We start from the raw sequence: 25,427 nt of genomic DNA on the forward strand, positions 1-25,427 counted from the left end.
CTGCTGGAAAGAGGGAAATCATCATACCTCAGCCTTTAAATATCAGCTGGGTGCAGTGTGCCACCAGATGTACATCTGCCTGTGGAAAATACGTGCTCTCTGTGTTTTCCTTCCATCCACCTAATCACATTTGGACCACTGCTATTCCCATCATCAGGTTCCGTGTGTTAAGTAAAAGCAAGGTGACTGACACAAGGAACTTTAGCTGTGTTGTTTTAAGGAGCTGTAATCAGAAAACCCAGCAGCCAGCAAAGATCACAGAAAAAAAAAAAATGTGTATCATTATCAGGACATTTCCAGGCCTGGGAATGAATCTTCCTTCTCACAATGTATATGCTCAGCAGTCAACTTTTCAAATGTTTCATTAAGGCTGGTGCTCAGCTGTTCTTGTGGTGCTGCAAAGCAGGGTGTGTGGCCATGGCATCTGATCCTACATGCAGCTCTGCAGCCTATCATCATGTTATTATGAAGCTAAAAGAGCCTTTTCCATCCCTGAAAACAGAGAATTCCTGATATATTTCTAATAAGGGCAAGCAAAGTTTAGGAGACCCATAGATATTTTTCAGGGTATTACCCATTTTCAGTGGTTATTTGCTGTTTGAAGCCTGCCTTCCAAAAGAGAGCTGGAGGGTAGAAAATTGATAATGAATGTGAAGTAGTGAAGAAAATTGGGAATGAATGTGAATGTAAAAAGGGAGAAAATTCATTCAGTCCTAGCAGTCTTACTTTGGTTTGGTGCACTCTCTTCATTACAGCCATTTGTGATGCATTTTTATACTTTATGTTAAGTGGCATTGTGGCTTTTGCTTTAAAATTCAATTCAGTTGATTCTTCCCTTCCATAGGCATGGAAGTTCTGCAGGTCAGAAGCACAGCCTGAGAATCCTGTTGAAGTGTTACAGGAGGAAAATAACCCTGGGAAAAAACCTCTTTATAAAATACATAGAAGTTCAAGCAACAATTTCATTTATTGTGGACTGTGTTTAAGGAAACATCTCTCTATTTGGTATTGTTATTTCCAGTGAGCCTATTGAGATAAATTCTGTAATCCTCATCTTGAGATAAAAAACATGACTGGTTTAAATGGAACTGGTCCTGTTGGGAGGTTTTTTCAGCTTACCTTTACATCTCTCCTTTTTTATCACAGCGCTTTGCTGTAAATTAGCAGTTTGTGCTAAATTGATTACAATTAATATTGCAGTGCTCCAGGTACCAATAAAAAGATATATCATAAATAATTTTATGTGTTTTTCTCAATAGGTGGTAATGGCACAGTGGATAAGCAAAACACCGATGAAAATAAGACACAGAGCCAAGAAGCAGGTTTGTGTCCAGCTCCTTAAAGGCCTGTCTTGGGTTTTATCCACTTTGGTGAACAATAATCTTAGTCAGTGCTTTTGAAGGGGAATGTTTGTACATTTCCACCAGATTAGCTCAGGTCTTGAGCAATTCTCCCATTAGAGAGCGAATCTTCATTCATTATGAATGAATGTGTTGCAGTGCAGGAATGCAGACCCCTCTCCAGCTTACCAGCTCTACATTCTCCCTTTAAGGTGACTAATCTACCTAATCCTCTCACAAGGAGTAATTTTTTTTTTTCCCCTCTGCATAGAATAGGAATGAGGGAAAGAAATTTGGGGAAGGAGGAAGCAAGCAGCAGGGTCCTTCTGATGAAAACTCAACTGAATATTTTAAAGGGTATTTTCAAGTTGTAAAAAATTGTCTGCACAAGTCACAATGGTTATAAAGATTTAAATTCATAGAGAAGAATATTGCATATGCTGTGAGTGAACGTCAGAGTTCACAAGTGGTGGGTTTTGCAGGTGACACATTTATAAATTATAGTGAGTTCAGTATGTTGGAATATCATGTCACTCCCTGGCTCATAAGAGATTTTTTTTTTCTGTTTGTTTTTTTCTGTTGTCTGATTGTTTATGGTTTGCACAATTCTGTTCCTTTGCAAGAGACAGCTAGAATTAATTAGTTACCGAAAGACCTGAAGCAGCAATTGAAATATCTGTCTATTCCCTTATCTCTTAAGTATTTCTTTAACTGTAGAATTACATGTAGCACACTGTTTTTCTCATTTGATTAGGATTTTTTTCCCATTGTAATGCAGAATGTTCCTTAAACATATTTAAACCAGAGGGAGTAAAAGGGTTTTATTTGGAATTTCTTGAGCTGAAGGTAGCCAGTCAGCAAACACCAGATAAATTTAGAAGGCCTGGATTCCTGACTTATCTGATTTCCTTCCTGTATTGTGGTAATGAGAAGTCCATTGAATGAGGGTCTTCTTCTCGTCCCGTGCAGTGGCCACTGTGTAGGTAGAAGGGCAGCTTTCCTCCCTGCCTTCCTGTTCTGCAACTGTGTTAACATCTGATGTTGCCTGTGCATGCTTGAAGTCCTTCTGTGTTTCATGTCCTTTTTGTCACCTTTTCTGCCTCCTAATGTGAGGTGAAGCCAGAAGCAAACAGTATTACAGAATAAAATAGATTCCCATGGATCTCAGCAAACTTTGTCCACCCCAAGATAAGGGTATGGTGGTGTTTTGTAAGTGCTGGAGGGCAACCACATATCTTCCCTGGTTTTTTTTTCACTTTCATGCTAGGTGTATTTTAAACAGGCCCAGGGGACCAGAGAGAAGAATGCATTATTCTGTGTGAGTTGAGATTGTCTTTTGAATCTCTGACTAGACTGTGGCATATCTTTTTTCAAGCAATTTTGAGCTTTTAACTTTGCCAAGTAGTGCTTGACTGCTAGCTCACCTAAGAGCTAATACTGCCTGGAGCTCCTGCCTCCAGTTGCCGAGGCTCCTGTTAAACCTGATTATAGCATCTGCACATGCCCAATACACAGTGCTTGTCAGTGATAGTCACTCTGATGGGGTGAGTATTTCAGTTTGATTGAATAAAATACTCTTTTTTTCCCCAATAGAATTAAGGACTATTTGCCTCTTGAAACTACTACTTTGCTGTAGGTGTTTTAAATGCATTGTGCTTTTTCCAAAACTGCTTGTTATGACTTGTTGCAATATGAGCTGTCAGAGCTGGTTTATCAGAGCCATGATATACATTGTTTTGCTATCTTGTGTTGGTACTCATGTTTCATTATTCTCATGAAGAGTGTCAAATATAAGATCCAGACATTTGAGGTCCCAGATCCAGAAAATGTCATACTTTAGGGATGCAATTTAGTACATGCCTAAAGATAATGTCATGCCCACTCACAGCCCAATATCACTTCCTTGACCACGGGCAGATGATGTTGCAGGAAAAAATGATTTGGCTTAACAATTTTCCCTCCTGGTTTACATAGTGGCAGGAACAGAGAGGGCCACAATTAGCCCAAATTGGTTACATCCACTTAGTGAGTCTCTGCTCTTTTCTGCTCTATGCACTGCAGAGACAAAGCATCACCAGGAACTTTGAGGGTGCTGCTTTTTCACGCCTTCTTGGCAGTAGAAAATGACCTGATTTTCCAAGATACACAGTTGTATGCTTAGAAGATTTCTAAACACTATAAGTGACTACTGTTAGGAGCAATCCCACCAAATGTTAAAGTTCTTATTTGTATTATCTGAACCAAAGGCATAAACTTCTTCTGAATGTGACAAATCATATACTTCGATATTGTGAAAGAAAATATAGAACAAAAATTTGATGCTCTATTCTTACCTGATCCATTACATAAAGATTTTTATATTCTCATTATAGTAAAAAAATCATGATATTATAAAGAAAAGTATATATTATAAGGAAAACTATTGTAGTGGAGAAAACAGTAATAGTCTGAAAAGACTGAAAATTTTAAACTGTGTGGGTTTTTTTTTAAAGTCTGGCCTCCAGTCTGTCATCAATGGGCTTTACAGTTAACACATGGAAAAACAACATGGCAGGTGGTTCTGAGCTCTTCTTTCAATCTAGTTAAAAGTACTAGATGGCTATATAAGGAAAATATTTTCCCAGAATCACCAACAACAAGTCTTTTGAAAGAAATTAAAGTCTAGAAATTAAAATGAAAGCTTATAAAGATTTTTAGAACTATAAAAATTAGCAAGAAAATAAAATGTTTTCACTTTCACTATTTATTTAAGTTCAGGTACCAGTTGTATCTATTAACTACAATAGTTTTACCTGCATGCTCTCCTATTAAAAAAACTCCAAGCTGCAGATTTTTAGGGACTTTCTAATTTCAGGCCTGATTCATGAAAGCTTCTATATTCAGGAAAGCATTTGCATCTATTCATTTGGATTCCAGTGGGATTCGTGGACATGATTCAATTTAAGAATGACTTAATTGTTTTTTCTCAAAATATATGGATTAAATGAAAATAATTAATCTCAGAGCAAATAGAATACCAGCATACCCATGAAACTAATAGCTACTCCTCTCTCTGTATTATGAGAAATTGAAATACAGATTTAACCTGGCTCTATTGGAATGTGAGATTACATCTTGCTTAGGGAAGATGATCAGACCAGTAATAGCCAATGAATGGATGGAAGCCCAGTAAATGAAATTCAGGTCCAACACCTTGTCTCAATAAGGCATGACACTTTTTTTCAGTAAAGTGGTTCATCAGTTTTCTGTTTAATGAATAGCTTCTCTTTCATTTCCTTTGTTCTTATAGGTGAAACAAAACCTTCAGCTGTAGCCAGCCTATCATCAGAAGACATGGAGCTGAGTGAGAATAAAGGTACAGATTGGAAATTGTGTTTTGAAATATCCCATCCCAAGAGGACATTGCATGAAACTGTTTTTTCCTTTGTCTGGAAATAGCCAAACCACAGTTAAACAATACAGAAATAGGTAAATGCTTGGATTTTCATTTACAAAAGTCTTTGTAATGAAGTACTTGATACTTCATTACAACTGTTGTGCTGGTAGGAGAGATGCCACAAATTTGTAAGTCCTCTTGTTATGGAGTTAATATTAAAATACCATACATGACATAGCCAAAATAAGCCCAAAGCTTGGGCTCACTGGGGTGATTCAGAGGCATATAGTTAAGCATGCACATCTATCTCAGCAATATCAGCTCCCTGTTCAGTGCTCTCCTGATGCGGGAAAAGAAAAACACAATAGCTATAAACACATCAGGAGGAGACAGGAGGAGATGAAGTCATAATAGAGAGGCAGAAAGTAATGTTTATCTTGTGCAGACTGTGCTGGGCACTCAGATAATTTAGTTTGTAATAAATATTTAAAAGTGTCACAGGACCAAATGACAGGGTGTTTAGGAAACAAGAGAGATTGTCTAATTTAAATGTTTCAAGCTGAGAATTTTCCTGTGGAGTTGTTGGTTTACCAACAGATAGGAACCAGTGCACAGCTGTATTGTTTTTGATATTCCTGTAATAATCATGCTATTAGTTGCTTGTGCTGGTCTACATTTTTTAGCATTTTTGTGAGGTACAACAGGAAGAAGTCTGGGTGATATGTAAAATGTTTGCTACTGGTAATACAAAAGAGGAGTTATGCTATCTATAATAAATACAATCCATCAGTATGGCCTTCAAGAAAGACTAATAGAAAATTTTCATGCATTTTACTGAGATAACATAATTATTAACATCCATTAACTTATTTATTTTAAAAGATTTAATGTTTAATTCAGCATCACTACTTGACTCTCTTCTCATTTTTCTAGATAAGTGTGACAGGGTGTGAGATCCTGCCCTTTTGTTCAAAGCCACATGCTGGACAGCCTACATACTTACCTGATTATGAGTTCAAAGCCTTGTGCAGGTTGATTTAAGTGCTCTTTGAACAGATTGATTGATGCTGCAAAGAAAAAAAAGAACCACAAACCTTTGCTGGAGCACTGGCTTTTGCTTTTGATACATCACAAATTGAAGTCGTGGCAAGGGTAGTGGAAGGCAGAAAGAATGATGGATTCAATCCCAGCATGGCTGGTGATTGCCTGTCATTAATTTCTCTTGTTTTGATGACATTTGGCCTGTTTATATATTCTGTATCTGGAAGACTCCCCATTTTATCTGTTTCACAATGTGAGGGTCACAGCAAGACTTGGGTTTGGATTTTCCTTTTCTGTCTGATGTCAGCTGATGAGCCCAACAAATTGGTATTGTTCTGAGTGTTTGTTCCTAATGAAGAAGAGGACTGTCTTCTGATAAGCTTCCCAGTGTGTAAGCCCTCCAGGTTTTTACACCATTGCATTAGAAGTCTCTTCTTAGGAAAGAAATAATCTTTGTGTGATAAGTCTCACTTTTCATATAATATATTAAGAATATATATAGTGTTTTCCCCTCTTCTCTTGAGAGGCTGACAGAAAAGATAATGCCCCTGAGAGATCCAAAGTGCATTATCTCTTTGATGTCCTACCTCTCCTCAAAAGAAAGATGGGAAGCATCTGGTAGGGAAAAAGGAGTGAGACAAACTCTCCTCCATAGATTTTGTGTGTAAAACTCTACAAGTTTAGAAAAAAAAAAGAAAGAAAGAAAAGCTAAGACCATGTTTTCATATTTGCTTGCTATTTTTTTAATGGAAACAAGAATTTTGAACAGCAAGGCCACCATGGACTAGGCCATGGTTTTAATCCTTATTTCCACTGGTAGATTTTCAGCTTTGTAGATTTTTACTGTGAGGGTGCCAAGGCATTGGAAGAGGTTGCGCAGAGAAGCTGTGGATGCCCCATCTCTGGAAGTGTTCAAGGCCAGGTTGGATAGGTCTTTGAGCACCCTTGTTTAGTGGAAGGTGTCCCTGCTGGGGGATTGGAATGAAACAACCTGCAAGATCCCTTCCAACCCAAACCACTCTGTGATGCTTCAATGTTTCTATAATTTCAGATTTTGAGGGCTTTTTTAAAATAAACACTACTGTTATTTAAAAAGTGCTAATTCTTGAAAAATGGCACTTTTACAAAATCGTGGCATTTCTGAAAACACCTGATGCTCCTGAAACAAATTCCAGCTTTCAAATTGTTTGCCCACTGAGTTAACAAGGCTAAAACCTCCAGGTTCTGGAACATACTAATTTCTCTAGTTTATCTTCAACTAAATGAACAGGACATAAAGTATTTAAAGAAATTATGTTTTCCCAGTCCTTCCACTTAATTACTGTAAAAGATTTATGGCAAAGAAGTCTAGCTGCACGTTCCCAAAATGCATCGTTTAAACCACTATTTCCTGCTAGGAAAGTTCAGGTCTTTCAAATGTCAGCTCACTTTGAGTGCACCAAAACAAGGATTTTGTTTCCAATTAGAGTTGACTAGCAGTTTTCCTGCTTTTTTTTTTCCTCCTCATATTTCTGGGATTAAAATATAGCAAACACATTGACATAGTTATTGCTCTAAAATATGATGATATTCAAAACAAAGCATATCCATCTCTGCTACTATGAAGATCTAGGATTTTTGTTGTGAGTCCTCTTTATCATTTTTTTTTAAGGAAAAGAGGGAGGATGGGAACATGAAAGGGATTTTCATTATAAAAGTAGGGGGCAGTGCAGGAATTACACTCGAGGGGCTTAGATTAAAATGAAAACCTCCTGTGAGACTGCAAATCTCACATTAATCTAAAAGTATATGTCTTCTGTTACCATAGGAGAGATACTGTCCAGGAAAATAAGTCCACACAAACCCAGTTTGCACATGACCTTTGAGCAAACTGAATTTTTTGAGTGTTCATCTGTCTCCAGAAAAAAAACGGGGGGAAGGCAGCTGCAGGAAGCGGGAGAACAGTCATATTTCAAGAATATCAGGGTTTTCAATGCAACACTGTAGAGGTATCCTCTTACTCCAGTCTGTGCCAAGTTTCTCTTTCCACTGTCTGCAAAGAACTGTTGCAATTTTACCCTTATAAACTTGAATGTTTAACTATGATATCATAGTTAAACAACTTTGCAAGTGCTTCATAACTGTGCATATGGAAGTAGATCCTTTATATCCAGCAAATTTCGAGTGAGAGATGCTTCTTTCTATGAAGTGTAAGGACAGAACAAAGTGATTACATTCATTAATGTTTATGCAGCAGTTAAAGGGTGTATCAGGCAGGCTGCACTCAATCTGGTATGTCTGTCTGTACAAGATTGTGCTGGGGTTACAAACTCATTTTAAACTGACCATGTAGTCTGTAGAGATTGGATTGAAGGATTGAACCTGTGCTTATGTTTTGTTAAAGAGAATATGTGTACATACATGTGTGTGTGTCAGAGAATCTTCTGCATCTTCATCTCAGTTGCCCCTTCTACCAATTACTATTTAACCCAATTTAATGATTAGACTTTCTGGCAGGAAAATGTAAAAAGGAACTGGATTTAGTAGAGGTGAAGCATAAATCCCTACTATGCAAAGTTTCTGTGCACAATACATTGATTATAATTCATTAGCACTTAATAAGAACTGAATTTTCATTTGAAGGTCAACTAAATTAAATCATACACTAATTAATTTTAAAAATAAAGAAGTGATTGATTAATTATTTCCAGATGTTCACCAAAGTCTGGGCTTCTGTGGGAGTGCCATTGAAAGCAAGTCACTGTTTTTCTGCATTCTCTGGAGTCAGATTCAGTTGGCTGGAGGGCTTGTGTTTTCAGAAACAGAATTAGATATATGACTTGGCTAGGGGTTAGCCCTAAAAATTCTCTTTGGGCAACCCACAAGCTGGTAAGTATCCTGACTGTAAAATACAATGGGTATAAATTCCTCATTGGCCAGCTGTAGCTCTCAGTATGGAAAAATCATGATGTCCTAAAGACATAAATGATTGAGAAGGGATAAACTGAAAGAGCGTTTAAAATGCAGGGGAGCTGTGCAAATTGACATAAATTAGTCATTGGTAAGCATGTGAAAAAGATTGACTGAAAGGCCAATATGTTCAGAAAGAGGTTTTTAAAATCAGTTCTTAGGTACATATTAAGACATCTAAATGACTGACCTGATTTTGAGCACTCAGCAGCTACCAATGAAATGTTTTTACTTCACCCTTGGGCTATGATTACACCTAAAGTTTCAGCCTGAAAAATTTCAATTATAGGTAACTGAAAAAGAACCTTTTTCAGTGGAAGAGTTTCAACACCCTCAGCCATACATGTGGCTTTGCATGCCTACTCAAGTGATAACATTTTTCTGTCCCTTGGTTAGAAGGATTCCTGTGAAAGCAAACTGGCTAACACGAGCTAATTTGTGGGGTTTGGGGTTTTTAACCAGGGATGTCAGCACCACCATCCAACCAGCCACTTATTCTCTTAACAACTTCTACAGGGTTCACTGCGAGCTGTTTGTAATGTGGGTTATTCACTTCTTCACATTTAATCTGACCTGAGTTGTGCATCCAGATGGGGTCTAGCCCCTGAACTACTCAAGAGGTATTTCTGCTCTACTCTTCACTAGTATTAGCATCTGCAGCAGTGAACACTAATCCACTTACCTGGTTTATTTAAATCCTCTTATTTTTGAATATTAGCTGACCTGGAGCCATTCAGCTGTGCTCCCATCAGTCCAGCATGGGAGCCTGCTCTCCTCCCTCCAGCCCTTTCCCCTGGACAGGTTCTAACCAAGGCAATCAGGTTTTTCTCAGCTTTTTCATTTCCCAGAGCCCTGTACAACAGGTCCTGCTCCTTATGTCAGGAGAAGGATGCCCACAGTTTTTATACCAGCTGCACCTGGAATATCTCAGGTGGACAGAACGTGAGATGCCCTTCTGTCAGCTTGAAGCATAAACAAGTGGAAGAAGTATTTGGTGGTCTCACCTGCAGAGATGAAATGTTTGGTCTATTACCTGAAAACTTGGTAAAATATCTCAAGGAGTTGTTGTACCTAAAAAGGTCTCATTTACCAAGCATTTTTAAACTTAGGCTCCAATAAATCTAATCTGTTATAAAGATAGATTAAAAGGAAATCTTGGTGGATATAAAAATGACATTTTAAAGTCAAAGCTCAAGAATCTCTTCCTAACTTCTCATAAATCATAATTTTATAGTACTTCATTTTAACATATTTGCCTCAGTTTATGAGGCAAAAGAATACCCTAATCATGTGGAAGCCTCCATGCACAGCATTTCCTGTAATTTTAGATGCCTGCTTGATTTCTTTCACTCTGGAAATATTCCAGTCATTTATCACAGTATCGTGCTTAAAAAAATAAAATGTACTGAACCTGTTTCTTTCCTAATGACCAGCATTTTCCCACTTTGATCTTCTTACAGCTCCCTAAAACATGGTGATTTATCTATGCTGTGTACAGGACCCAGGTGTTCTGCACATTAGAAACTACTCAGTAAATAAGCCGTACGGAGAGTAGCTGGGGAAGTGAGTTTTAAAAGAGCATGAAAACCACTTAACATTCAGTTCTTACCATCTCCCCTCTTCTTAGCTTTTGCAGAATCGTGTTTGAGCATCCATTGCCTTACACAGTCAAAAGAAAAAATGAATGATATGGAAAAGCATGGGGATTTATACAGGATTTAGACAAAATAGTGCCTGACTATTGGCAGGAAGGATAGGATTGATAGTTTACTGCAAGCTACGTGCTTTTCTTGGAGATTAATTCAACATACAGTTGATAGAAGCAGTGAATATACTTACAGAGTATTCTGATCAGTTTATTTAAAGCCTAAATATTTTATAAACAGATTGTTAAAGACTGGGGCTAATTCCCAGGTGGACTCAAGCATGCAGTCCCACAAGGCACTTGTTTCAATAAAATGAAGGGTAGCAGAGACAAGCACTCCTGACACGGACACTGCCACTCCAGCCAGCAAGGAGGAGTTTGGAGGGAACTAAGGGGTGCTAGGACTTCAACAAGCACTTAAGCTCCTCATGTGCAGTAGATAAATGTGGCCTATCTTTGGCTTATTTATGCAATTAAATCTCCTCTTTGGTTCATTCATGTGTGATATTAGGAACTGTGTTCCAGTGTGGTATCAGAAACAGAGTTTTTTCAGTCCTGACTGGAGGAGTGTTAACTTTTACAGTCCCAATTTGTACTTACCCGAAGTAAATAGTGCCCAGTGTGTGCATTATTAAAAAGTTAAGCAATACTGTGCTGTGAAAGAATATCCTGGCTTGGATTCTCTGGTAGGGCTTAACAGATAATTAACTATGTTAGGAGAAAACTAAGATTGCTTTATGCCATTTTACAAAATCGGGTGAGTAAGAGGTGAACAAAGGTCTTAGGGACAGCCAGAGCTCTTGTAGACCCTGGAATCATATAGGACTATAATACTGGCCTTACACACAGTTGCACAAGGCTCCAAAGGGCTCAGTGGGCACAGAGGAGCAGCTGAGCCTGAGGAATACCCCTATCCTACTGAAAACTTGTGCACAGAATGTAGTGTATCATCAGCATTTTTATTGATAACTGCCTTTGGTTTTACACTTTCGCTTTTGCTTGGCACAGATTTACTTCATAAATCTGGATTTATTACTTTGCTTTATTTTACTCTTGTTAATCCTAAAAGTAAATCTGTCTTTGGCCATTTTGGCTTGAATATTTAGTGCAATATTTGGATTTGAAAAGAAGGAACCTTTGATATGATCTTGACATTAAGGATTTTGGAGCTCAGAATCTGCATGTTAAAACCAATCAAGACAGGTTTCTGCTTCTGACATAAAACTGGGAGACATTTACAGCTAGGCAGTAACTTCTGTCCATTGTCTGTTATTTTCAGAGACATGCTTTGCAAAAAGAACCTGCAAAAAATTATCATTGTAGATTGCCTGGGATAATTTGGAATTCAGTGCAGTTACATTGCTTTCTCAAACACTGGAGCAATTGGACAACTGTTTATGATAAAAATGAAAGTTTAACACAAAATTACAATTCCTTGAAAATGAAGCCATGGGACAGACTGCCAGCTGTGCCAATAGGTGGGAATAGTGATGGCACCCCTCCCTCTGTGATGCTGCATGAGAAATGGCAGCATGATAGGGCACATACAGCAGCCAAGCATGAGGCTTCTTAAAATCCAATAGTTGTCATTGACCACTGCACATAATTGTGCCAGTGATGCTGAGAAGTGGTTTTTGCATTAAGTTGCAGTCATTCCTCATCCTGGGAAAAAAGGTGGCACCAGTGAACCCTAAGGCCACCAGTCTGGGAGTATGAAGGTGCAATAGATGTGGGATAAGAGAGCTCTAAGGGAGTGATGGGGCAGAGCAGCTTGCTTCTCCCCCTCCCAACGCAGGTGATACTATAGTTACTGTCAGAACTGGAGAACCAGCAAAGGGAAAACCTGCTGCCCTGTGGTTAGGGTGAGCCCCCAGAGACCTTTGTGACCCTATGTTGATTTCTTCTACCCCACTGGTTCTTCCCCTTTGCTCTGCCCCTGCACCCTCATCCCATTGATCCCAGTGTTTTATCCCACCCCCTGCCTTTCCCGTTTTCCCTGCTCCTTGGAGCTCTTGTTCTTGGCGTCTTTCACAGAGTGCGCTGCTCACAATAAAGGTTTATTCTCTGTGGAATATCATACAAGGAAGAATTGGAAGAATTGAACAGCTAGCCAGTGTGAACTAAAGATGTGCCTGTGCCCCTGAGCCATCCTTCTCAGGATACTTCTTCAGGAAAGTCACGGCACCCTTGCCACCACTCTGTCCACCGTGGCACTTGCCATCACTCTTGACTGCTTGAAGGGCTGTGTTTGGGCCCTGGCATCATGGTACTCAAGGCAGAGGACTTCTGATTCCAGCTTTACCAATACAATTCCATTTACAAGCATGCAGCTGTATCATACAGAAAAATATATTATATTAATTTAGGGTATGGAGTTACAGGTAGTACAGATCTTGGCTTGTCTGAAATCCTGAGAGCTTTGTCAAAAACTTCAGCAAAGCCAGAATTTCCCTCAATGTGTTTCAAGTTTGCTTGAAAAATTCCCTATAGAATTCTTTGCTACCAAGAATTTTTGGTACCAGGAGATCGTTCAGCTGGATTTTTGATTAAACTTGGAATTTGATAAAATTCTAATTTAGTTTTGCTCCAGTTCAGGCGGATAAGGATAATCCTTTGAACCTCATTGTACAATATGGTATGGAAGACTGGTGCAGTAGGGCAAATAAAAGTGCAGCAAGTATAAAGTTTAGCAAATTGTACATCAGTGAGTTATTCTACTTTCAAACTTGGGTTTTTTAAACTTATTGTCATGCCATGAAAGAAGTAAGAAACTGTGTGGGTAATTAAATATTTGCCTTGGGAGATTATTTGCAGTTAATTAAAGCCACAAAATTTCAGCACATACCTTTCCTACAGATTATTAAATTTGGATCAGATATTAACAACCTAGCTTTCTACTTATCCATCAGAGATTACTTTTGGACACTTTCAGGAACAGAGTTTTACAGGGGCATCCTTGGGTATATTGTAAGATTTGCTCAGCAATGTTGTTGAGAGGGGCCTTCCAGAATTTAAGCTGTAAAAGCACTGTCAGGACATAATTTATTATCACGTGCTGTAGATCTTTTGGCACCTTCACCTACTTTTTCCATTGAGCAGGATTTTACAAAGCATCTCACATGGGAACACGAACACTGATTGTCTGCTGCTGCTGTTATGACCTGGAGTGGACTTATCCTTGTGGTTTGCACAATGTCCAGTTAGATCAGCACTGGTTTTTAACGAGGTTCAAAGAGAGCTCTTTATCCAGTGAAATCTGTGTCTGAAGAGGATGAGCAAAATCACTAAATCACACTAAATTGAGTGTCTGTGTTGCTGTATTACCTGAATGCAGTGGAATTATGCATTATGTACTTCTCCATCCCCATGCAAAAACTGGCTGTTGTCAGAAAATGCTGTTTGATGCAACAAAATAATGCCCTGTATTTATGAAGACCCCAGATAGCACAGCAGTTGGACTTTCTGCCAAAATGTAATTTAAGCCTCACTGTGGCACTGGTTCCAGACATTGTTTTGGGCAGTTCATTTTGGTAGTCTGCCCCAAAAAAGAAAAGCACTCTTGGCCATAATGACCTTGGGAGCTTTGTCATCAAGTGACATGAGGCTAGGATTTCCATGGGGATTTATGGGATTTAATGTTTCTGGAAAGATTTAAAGTTTCTGTAAATTCAACCATGAAAAACTGTTATTCTAAAGAAATAATAAATCACTTTATTTATCAAGTAGGTGGTTCATGCTATTTCTCATAGATTTGTGCTGCTCCATTCATTAGGAATAAAATTCTTGGTAGTGCTGCTGATTATTTTTATGCAGCCTTCTTTGCCAGCTCCTGGTTTAAGGTTTATATTGCCAGCAAAAAACTGCTCAATAAGAGTAGGGATTCTGAAATCAATTTGAATAATTGGAACCCACAAATATACTTCTGTAGTTTATAAGACTGTAGTTAAACAGATAGAAAATTGGTCAGTGTATCAAAATGCCAAATATGAAGCTGGCACCTAAGAGCTCCTCTAACGCAATTCTACTTTTCCAGCATGAAAACTGCTTCAGGATTTATTTGTTTGTTTGCTTTTTTTTTCCTCAGATTCCCTGAAAGACTCCAAAGGCACGCAGAAGGGTGATTCAGTGCATCCTGTGGTGTGTGAACAAGATCAAGCCAAAGGTCAAGTTTTGTATCAAAGTTTTTTAAGACAGACATGGTGAACCAGTGTGAAACTTTAGTTCTTCCACTGTCAGCACCCAGTGGGCTTCAGCCTGACTTCTGCCACCTTAAAGAAATGCTGTTGGCTAGTAGAGGTTACGTGTCAGCCAGTTGTGGGGCAGTAACACCTGATGCTACTGGGAAAGCCACGTCTCTAAATAGGTCTAGCCATGCTGATCCTAGGTGCATAGCACTGTTATTGTGTCCTCCTGTGTTGTTATTGTGGTTCTGAAAGCCTGTGGGGTGTTTCTGTTCCTTCTGCTGACCGTCAAGTGCAAGCACTTTACAACAGCTCCTATGAGAAACAGTGTCAAGGCTGAGCTACAAAAGAAAAAAAACTGTAAGTGCTGCAGGATGAGTTTTGACCAGCTATCTAACTAACTTAATGCTTAGTACTGTTAAGTGATATTTTCATATATAAAATGTGTCCAGCATGGTTCACTTACTAGAAAAAACAGCAGTGCTTGGCTTAGAACTACCATGCTGTAGTTCTACGGTTCTAAGGTTCATGTTCTGTTTTAATGAATTTAGCATTGCCTGCATGCAGCATCATTCTGGTACCATTTTCTGTTTGTTGTATTAACAGGACAACAGGATGTTTCTGCAAATGAGGACATAAAAACTGGGGCAGATTCCCAAGGCTCCTGCATGGAAATAGAAGGTACTGCTTGTGTTTTGAAATCAAAAAGCAAGATTAACAAGCAAAAACACTAACACAGAATCATGGAAACATAGAATGTCTGGGATTGAAGGGACCTTAAAGATCAACCCCCCTGCCGTGGGCAGGTACACCTTCTATTCAGCCAGGTTGCTCAAAGCTGTATCCAACCTGCCCTTCAACATGTCAAGGGGTGGGGCATGGACTGTGTGTGACTCTGGGATTGAGATGAGTCCCAGTGAAGATTCCATGTTTGGAGTAGGCACATGGGATTTTGTGCTAAATCCCAGAAAGTTCAGTACCTTCAAGGCTTGGCTCTAAACTAGAGCCCCTTGAATTTCCTTGGACAGCTTTTTTATTTGTACTCATGGAGGAAAAGATCCTTTTCCTCTGCCGGTGTTTTTAATGGCAAGGTCTCTAGTGGGTGTTAATCCTTTCATGTCCATTCTGAAAAGCCTTATTCTTCATCTTCTTGTCAAATTTATTCAGATCCACTGTTGAACCAAGAAGACACAACAGAAGTTGAGGCTCCTTTGATACTTGGTGCAGAGGAAAAGAAAGAAGGAAAAGAAGAAGGAGGTGAGCCTATTATAAAGCAGATGGAGACAGAGAATGCTGCAGGCCTCATGTTATCCTTTTCTATTGTGAAGAAACATGGAAAGGGCACAGAAAATGCTCTTTTTCCCCCTAAGGAAAAATCTTTTTTTATCTTAAGTGTAGTTTTGATATATTGGACTTGAATTTCAATAGGAAGCTAAGTGCAAAAAAGTGCACACTCAGGTTCAAAAGTGGCATTTAAATACTCTCCTCACTTTAGGTTTTTTTGCATTTAAGCCCATAATGCTGATTAAACAACCAATTTATCCCCATGCAAGTATCCTTTTGATCACATTTGCTAGAAGCATTCAGGCTATTTAAATAAATGGGTATGACAATTATTTGTGAGATCATTAGTAGAGATTTAACTAAAGAGTAAGTAAAACTAGTATTCTAATGAAGAAACCAGTATTTGGAGTGAGAATGCAGAGTCCTCTGAAGCAGTAATTTTTTAATGGGAGTAAAGTATTTAAAACCTTGGGAGTGCTTTTGCAAGGAAATGTAGAAGTTTAAGTGTTGGATGCTCCTGGGAGCCCTGCAGTCATCTCACCATTTGTAGAGGCACATGGTTATGTAAAAAATAATGTATTGTGTAAATAATTCTCTCATTTTAAAGTAACTCCAAGTTAATTGTATGGTCATTTGTAGAGCCCAAGGATGAATTTTACAGTTCCAAATTAAAATGCAGACATGATTTTTATTGAAAATTCAGGTCAATACTAACTGTGTTGTCCTAATTATGAAGTCCTTTTCTCAGCCACATTAACACCAACTTAATTGCAAACCTGCGTTAGCAATATTGACAATTTTATTCGCTGCAAAGCCAGGTTAATAGAACCTCTTTGTTCATATACAGCTAAACAATATTTCTCTTTCTTTTTTTTTAAATTTTAATTGCCTATCCAAGTTGAGACTTATCACATCTCCTTGTTACCATTTGTGTTAATGGTATTGGTTTTGTGCTGTGTTAATGATGGTGAAGGTAGAATTTATATAATTCTTATGTTCAAATTCAGGTAAATGGTACCACACTACCTCAGTTGCAAACCCAGGTCATACAGTACAGGCTCACTATGATTGCAAATACCAATGCTGTTATGTTAATCTCCTCCAAATAGAAATTATTTACATATTTTATGCATCTTCACAACTAAATTGGAAAAAATGTACCTTCATTATTTGCACATTTTCCCCTCTTTACTACTTTAGCGTCCCCAACAGCTAGGGATTGTCTTTTAGTTCTCAGAAGAGAGATTATATTTCAACATCTGTGCTACTTACTATTAAAATATGCAATGTTAAGGAAAAGCAGGTAATGTCAGAAAAGAGTTGTTCTTGGCACCTTTCCTTTTCCAGCCCTTGACTTAAAAGTTTCAAATACTAAGTAAGTAAAAAAGTTCTTGCTAACTATTTTGGAACTTGTTCCTACCTGGGGTCTCAGGTGTTGATACTGTGCAGGGTTCATCTGATCCAAAGCTTGTTGAAGTCCATAGAAGTAGTGTCATCAATTTAAGTGATCTTTTGGTAAGTTCCATGATAAGAGGAGATGTGCTGAGTCTGTGTGCAGGATAACGGCATAAATATTCTGTTCAGCTTCTTCCAAAGATACTGTCTTTGGTGCAGGAAAAATAAATGGGTGCTCCTGCAGAGCAGGAGCAGAGAAGGAAATAAAGCCTTTCCTTTGTCTTGTTTTCATTCTTGTGGGTCTAAGCACCCTCATAGCTCATCTTGCTAGTTGCTTCTTGTTCTGGTGGGCACAAATTTTACCACATGGGTTTTGAAAGTTTGCCACAAAGTGAAGTGGGTCTGGACAAAAAGAGGTAAGAAAAATAAAATCAGCTGAAGTTCAGACTGATAAAATAAGGTATATTTCCCAATAAGAGATTTCGCTTAATGGAAAGAGATTACCTGGCATTAAAAAGAGATTTAATATGTGACTTTATTTTATGTAACCTGAGTGCTACCTCCTAAAGTAATTCAGCTGAAAGTTTTCCAGCAGCACACACAGTACATTTGATATAGGATGAAATACTGTATTTTTGTGTAAGAACGTGGGGAAAAGGCTAATGTGGGACTGCTAGTCCTGTGAAACAGAAATTAATGGATCTTTAGTTGGTTTGACCTATTCTGGATCTATATGCGTAGCCAAATGCAGCAACTACTACATTCCAAACTACCTGGTCTTGCTCTTCTACATGAGATTTTCTTGTGCTTGTTTTCAAACTCATCCCTGAGCAAAGGGTAGGAGGTAGCTGCCTCTCTCTTCTCTCTGTCTCACTGGGAGTGTTAGATTCTTGGGAGTTATCTGCAATCCCTTCAGTCCTCAGAACTGGAGCTGTGTAAGTCACTAAAGGACCAAGAACAAAGTCCTTTTTCCAACCTAAAGCTAGATTTCTGCTCAGTTACTGATTGCGGCTTTGAAGCATGCTGGGAAGTTTTTCAATGATGTGGTTTTCCGTGGAAAAAATGTCTGTTTCTTGATGTTTTAGAGATGTCTCAGTTTACATGAACTTCTGACAAACCACAGGTTATCTTCTGATTTAATTGTGCAAATTTTACTGCCAGCTCATCTCTGTGTTTTGGGGTTTTTTAAAGCTTGTGGGGCCTTTCTGTGTAGCTCATTTCACTTCACAGCTCCAGGGTCATGCTGTAGTGTGAATTCCCAAGAAGTCCCAGATCCTGGTGCTTTCAAGGTTCTGGGATGCTGGGAGCCCAGAGGAATGAAGAATCAAAATCTTGGCAGTCACGCTCCTAACTCCCATTGCCAGCAGTAACAACCAAGCCAGATTACCCTGAAGAATATAACAATGTGAGGCATGGTGTGTTTCATAAAAACCTGCTGTTGCTTTTTCAAAATCAGTAATAAAATATCACATGTGCCAATTTATTCCCTTTTTTCCTACTGCAACTTGAAGTTATATATTATGAGTGAGCAGCTGAAGAAAAAAGGCAAGCTAAGATGCCTTTTTCATTTTTTTCCAGCCACTATTGTGCACTCATTCTGGTTCACAAAAAAATAATGAAAATCTATGTTTCTTATAAGATTGGGGAATATTCTCAAATCCCTTTATTAAAAACCAGAGCAAGTGGTGATCACTGACCTATTTGCTGACTAGGTAAGTGTACACAATTTTAACAGACCTTTTGGCAGTCCCTTTATATGTACACTTGGAAGTAGTCCTGTTGTGTTGTAATGACCATGCACTCAGCACTTATTTGTAGGTTTAATCAGCATATTTATTCCACAACACAATTTGCAGCACATGGAAATAAATCCCATATTTGTGTGAATATGCAGCCAGTTTCTCTTCTGAGCCCACTCTCACCTCTGCCATCTTATTTCCCCTCTCTTTTGTATCTCCCTTCATTGAGACATTCAATATGATGATTTTCCTCACTAATCACCCTTAGAATACCTTTAACTCTTTGAAGGGGTAGGATTTCTGTCAGAGCACTAGAAAATGAACAGTTACTGCTGTTATTTCTCTGTTTTCTCTCCTCTCTATTTGGGCTGAATTATTTTGTCATCTTGTACCAATTTGGAATATTGTTTGAGCTTGATGTGTGATGTTTCTCCGCATGAGAAACATATTAGAGTGGCTGTGTAGAACCCCCACCTTAACCATGAGGTTAGGGCTGGCTCAGGGGCAGGCTGGGGGAGGTTTCCATCATTTGCAGTACATGTGATTTCCTTTGTCAGTCTTCTGATCAGTGCTTGTTTACTCTGAATTTGAAGTCTGCCTAATTTCAGATTTGAAGTCTGCCAAGTTCTGTCCTAGCTAAGCCCAGTTTTGCTCAACAGTCCTTGTAACATGAATAGCTGTAACCTGTAACTCTGTAGGCAACACCTTGTCCATTCTTCTCTTGTCCATTTTGCTTTAGCAGGAGTGATAATTTTATGGTGTAATCTTGGAGAGAACTAAATATTCCAAAACCTGGGGAAAAGAGCTCTCATGTTTTACAGCTACAGTCTCAGGCATTTATAGGATTTTATATGCATTGGTACAGTCGTAAATAATGTCAGAATAATGACTTTGTTATCAAGCAGTCAAAAATTTCAAAATGACATTGTGGATATAGAGAAATGAAAGAATTCTTGAGAAAGATCTTTTTGGACAAATCTGACATTTTTATTACTGATTCATGGCAATTTTATTGCTTAACCAAACTCCTTTAATTCTTCAAGTGGGAAAGATGAGACATTTTTGGGAAAAAAAAATCCTTCACTAGAATCTTTAAATAGGTAATTTCACTTTGTTTGGAAAGAAAATAATACTTTGGTTTGCTGTGGCTTCTAGACTACTTCTAGTATAAAGGCTCCTACTTCTTTTATTTAGTTGCTCAAAAAGGAGAGGAAAAAATATCCTGAACCAAATATAGTGCATTTGGTGTTTGATAAGAACCCATACTGAATAGATCAGAGCCATTTTTTGGGCTGTTACAGCATATTCAGATGCTAAATATGAACTATATCTTTAAAATCCTATTCTAAAAGATACTGATGCTTGGCAAAGCAAAAGAAAAGTGCACCATTGGACTTTTTTTCAGAAGTGTTGGAAAGGCTGTGGAACCAGAAAGTTGCAAATGGGTATTTAAAGCTCTAGGCTATGCAGAGATATGGGCTGTAGATGGGACTAGTGGGAGGTGTGCAGAGAGATTAGGAAAAGAAATCCTAAAAGGTACCTCACCTGTGAAGCTTTGCTTTACATACCTTTATTTTCTTGAGAACTTGACAAAATTCAGTGTGAACTTTGTGAAGTTCTCAAGAAACAGGACTTTTCTCGAGGAAGAGAACTTCAAGAAAGTTCACTTCCCGGTGAACTTTTCAGCTGCAGTATCAGCCAGTTGAGGACATTTTGTGACGAGATTAAGTTTGCCAGCCCACTGCGCTGAGTTTGTGGTGGTCCAAGGGCTGTGTCAAGCACTCTGCCCTGCTGAAGGCATTGCAGCTGTGGCAGAAAAGGATATCCAAGTCATTTCTGTGCCTTGTGGAAGCTGCCAGGTGAGGCTCACCTGCATCCTCTTTGCTCTACTTACACATTGCAGACTGCAGAAGAGGAGGGGGGTTTGGCCCCGCTGTTTGTGTGGGGGCTTTGGCAGATTTGAAGGTGGAGGTGCCCAGGCTCTTACATCAACAAAGAGGCTTCACTGCTGGTGCAGGATGGGGCAGCAAATGGGGTGCAGACCTCCTGCAGGGCTTTCCTGAGGGTGCTTCCCTGAGGATGCTGTGCAGCACTGTGCATTGGCAGTCAGGGTGGTTATTACGCTGTCAGTAGTCTGCTCTAGATATTGATTTCAGTCTCTTGAGGGAAAAAATGTTGTATTTATTTTCCTGCCACTGAAGGAATCTGTTTCTTTTCATTACTCTCCATATTCCATGTTCTAACCTGAATGTAGATAAAAAATAGGTGGTGCAGGATTAATTTGAAGCTTTAATTATTTTTCATCCCTTGCAAGGAAAAATTTATTTTTTTTTCTGTGTGATTTTCTAATAAGAAAGTAGAAAACATAAGGAATTTTTCAGCTTAAACGTTTTGCTTGCTGTCACAGTCACTTTGTGTTAACAGGACATGATGGTAAGGGTAAAACAAAAAAGCCAAAAGGAAAGAAAACAGGAAAATAACAATAGGAAATACTATAACAATGATAGTGTTTAAGGTTTATTATCTCTATTTGATTGTTTTCTTCATTTCATTTACAGTAATCATAATAGAAATAGTATTATGAATTAGCAATTTTTATTGCATTTAAAATTATAATCTCTTTGTTCCTGCTGAAAGTGTTGACAATGCAGCCTTTGTTTAGTTTAATTAACTTATGTTACAGCACTGAATTGAATCACACTCAGCATTAAATCAAGTAAAAGAAGCTTTAGAGTGCTTTTCCATAGACAGAAAATAAAAAGAAAGAGAAGAAATTAAATCCTTGAAGATGCTGGAGGAGAAAGTGGATATTTTTAATGAAATATATTGAAGTGCCATTTTCATTTTGATTTTCCGTGTTGGGAATGCCAAAAAATATGAAATCATTAAACCCCAGTGAAAAGCAGATGCTATGATGTCATTCTGAGTCCTCATATGTTTATAATAGTATTACATGATATTGCATGTTTTTTACTTGTGAGCTACAAGTCTTGAAGAGCTTTAAGATACTGATAATGCCCTTTTCACATATGAAAACTGGGGAGATAATAAAATCCATATTCCAAATGGTGGGGTCCAAGTCTACCAGGCTTTGGTTTTAGCTCACGTCTCCAGAGAGACAGCAGTGCTTTATGGAAACAAAACATGTGTCTCTTTCAAACTACCTCAAATAGCACCCAAGGAGTGAGGGAAAGGAATATGGGAGAGTGTCTGACATCTGAGAAACATATTTAAAAAGTAGGACATCCTGTAATATATTTAAAAAGTAGGACTCACTGGCCAAGGACTGCCCTGTTACAGATGGCATCATAGCCATCAGTATTTCTGGAAATAAGCTTTAGCACCTCCAGAGATAAGGCACCACTTCAACATATATGTACAGCTACAGAGGTATCTGCTTGAACAGTGAGCTTAGCTCCTGTGTGCCACAGTAAGAAATTCAGTCTTAAATTAGAAAAAGTCCAGCAGACCGAAGGAATGCAGGCAGTTTCACCAGGAAACAATTTGATCCCTCAAATACAAATGTTATGTCTTTGTGCCACCTTCTACAAAAGGAGTCTTCATTTTGTTAAGCACTGATAAATTTTAGATTCTTACCTCTTTTAATAAAGTTTTTTTATGATGGAATGCACTCATCCAACTGAGCTGGCTCTGAAACTGGAAATTCTGTGCTCCCACTTGCTTAGGTTTTGGATGAATGTACTGCCTTGCCCAGGTTATGGCACTATGTTGTAGCTGTTAGGGCAGCAGGAAGACAAACTGCATTTCACCACGGATTTTCATAAAATAGAGTGGAGTCCAGTCTTAACTGTGTGGAGATCATAACCAGTGGGAGTGGAGAAGGTATGATTTGGGGAACTGTCTTCTTTTTTTTTTTTTTCAAGTATAGAACAGGAAGGAATTAAAAGAAGACACCATATGCCCTAGGATTGAAAGATTCTGTGGCTTGTTCTTTGAGGAGTGGAAGAACATTTTCACTTCACTGTTTATTTCTGTAGTTTTGCCTAGTGCTGTGGTGAGGAATAAATCTTGTTCTCATATGAGAAGGGTAGTGTTTACTCACTCCATACTGTCACATGGATCAAAAGACACACTTTGATTCAGCTCTGTTCTGTTCTCTCTTCTGTGTATTCCCACTTCTGGCTCTGCTAGTGAGGTACACCATGGCTTCATAGGTGTCCTTGCTTCTTGTGCTTGGAGAGGGAGGCCAGAGCTGTACAAGAAGGAACTGCTACATAGTGAGGGGAAATGTGTGTACAGCCTTGTAAAGTAGAGGTTGCTTTGCTAGGGCATGACCTCAACTGAGATTTAACCTTTCTCATTGCAGCTGACCCAGACCAGGAAAAGTCCCACTCAGTCTCACTCAGATCTTTGAAGCATAATGCTTTCCTCTGGATTTTCTCTTCCTTTTTTCTGCACTTTACTCATAACTTTTTGGTTTTCTGTCCCCTCACCTTTTCCTAATGTAGTTGACAGGTGAGTGCTCTTTTGAGGTCTTGCCATCTGGAAGAGTTTTCCTCTGCTTGATTGGCTTTTAGCACATGTTGCCTCCAGATGAGCATGCAAGGTTATCACCAGCATACCTGGCCCATAGTATCACCCCAACAGCCCAAACTGACCTTGTCTCTAGCCACTCTGAAAGATCTACCAGGGAGAAGGCTCTTCCCTCCTACATCTCTGGGGCTGCATCTGAATCAGGCAATAGGGTCATCTCAACACACTGGTGCAGAAGTGCAGCTCTTTGGGACTTTCTGTTGTTTCACAAAAAGCTTGGCATCTCCTTTTTGGGGTCTGGGACTTTCTGTTATTTCACAAAAAGCTTGGCATCTCCTTTTTGGGGTCTTGCATGATCTCTGAGGAGCCTTTCCTGGAGCACTCCTGTGTGCTGTGCATGTGCTCATAGCTGCAATTAAACCAGTGCTCTGAATTATGAACTGTGAGTTTCAGCTGCAGACAGTCTATGGGCAACTGCAAAAACACTTAGTTTTGTTTTAGAAGTCCAAGAGAAACATGAAGACTATTGGAATGGGGATGTTTTTTGTTTTGTTTTTTTGTGTGTGTGTTTTTTGTTTTTTTTTTACTTACCTGTGCACATGGTTCAATGCTTATAATGTACTTACTTGATTAACACTGTACTTTGCTGAAACAGTTGCCAGTGATTTTTCTCCCATGTTCAGGCTTGTGATTTCTATCCTGAGTTCTAAAATCTATTGCTTTCTACAGCCAGCAAATTTCAACCAAAAGATTACCTTCATTACTGTTTCACTGTTGCAGGGTCTTTACACTGAAATTTTGGGGTACATAAGCCCTTTGACTCATTATTCCCCTTTTTGGATGTGGATGTGCCTTTACTGTTTGTTTGTTCTGCAGTCACTATGCCAGTAATCATATCTACCAGAGGCCAAAACCTCCTTTATTCTATTTACATCATACTAAAACCTCTCAATACTTACATTACTTTACAGCCCTTGAAAGACAGCATGTCTACACGTTCAGCATTTTCTCTATGGAGGAAATATGCAGTCACTTACAGGCTATACCATTCTTACCTGGACAGAAAAATTGGTTAAACTCTGTTCTGGATTTTGAGCAGAAAAATCAGTCTCTTCTCCATTGCCCCCTGGTTACAGCTAACAATGGTGTATAGTCAGGGGGTCAGGATGGTAAATTCACTGTATCAGGGCCTAGAAAACATTGACATTCCCAATTTGTGGCCAAATGCTATCACAATTACACAGTTACAACTACACAGTGTTTCATCAGGTAAAGCACAACTGCTGGACATGTCTTCACAGTCTGACAGCCTGAAATGTAGCACAAAGGTGTCAAATGAGAACAAATGGAGATACCTCAGGTGCTTCAAAATAAGATGTCAATATGCTGAAAAATCAATGCCTAACCTCCAGCAAGTCAAGTCAAGGAAATTAGCCTGCCTGATTCCTCCAGCTATCCTAGCTAGAAGGAAGATTAGTAGGAAGCTGACAGACTGAGCAGGGAGGTAGTCAGCACAGCTGGGTCTGAGCATCACCCCCTTTCTGGGGTGCTGTTACCTTAGTATGGTGCCTCCCTCAACCCAGCTGGTCTGGAGAGATCAGAAAACTGAGGAGGACTTGCTGTTATGAGTGTACAGCAGCTTCACTGCTTTTTGTTTTGCTCTTTTCTGAGCATTGAAAGGTCTCTACAGGTGATCTTCTCATTGACCTTCTCGCTCAGTAATGAGAGGAGCTTCCTGCATGGTTGTCTTGCAGGAATCTCTAAGACGCAAGGATCAGAGGTGGAACCCTTCCAGCATTAATTCAGATTTATTTCCAGCATGCTCTGATGAAGAGGGTATGAAGCCAGAGTAAGCACTGGCATGCTCCCTCTCCCTCACTTGGGTTTAGGTCCTCACTGCTCCAAGTTTTGTATGGCTGCTGCCATCACACCTCAGTTAAGCCCTTGGCCCTTCTTCTTGTGATCTCACCTCACAGATCCATG

General features: G+C 39.0%; 1 protein-coding gene across 4 annotated transcripts in view; it reads left to right on the top strand.

The window, feature by feature from the left end:
- Positions 1-25,427, top strand: part of MACROD2 (mono-ADP ribosylhydrolase 2) — an 842,730-nt gene that overhangs the window by 787,371 nt on the left and 29,932 nt on the right. For 3 of the 4 annotated variants that reach the window (XM_041474167.1, XM_041474166.1, XM_041474165.1), the window contains exons 12-16: positions 1,260-1,322; positions 4,630-4,695; positions 14,436-14,513; positions 15,139-15,213; positions 15,700-15,789. In XM_041474167.1, coding sequence (XP_041330101.1) covers positions 1,260-1,322; positions 4,630-4,695; positions 14,436-14,513; positions 15,139-15,213; positions 15,700-15,789 — 372 coding nt within the window. The remainder of the gene's footprint in view (positions 1-1,259; positions 1,323-4,629; positions 4,696-14,435; positions 14,514-15,138; positions 15,214-15,699; positions 15,790-25,427) is intronic. The other variant, XM_041474169.1, reaches the window with a different exon arrangement.

Source organism: Pyrgilauda ruficollis, unplaced genomic scaffold (genome assembly GCF_017590135.1).
Source record: "Pyrgilauda ruficollis isolate IOZ18807 unplaced genomic scaffold, ASM1759013v1 scaffold31, whole genome shotgun sequence".
Lineage (NCBI taxonomy): Eukaryota > Metazoa > Chordata > Aves > Passeriformes > Passeridae > Pyrgilauda > Pyrgilauda ruficollis.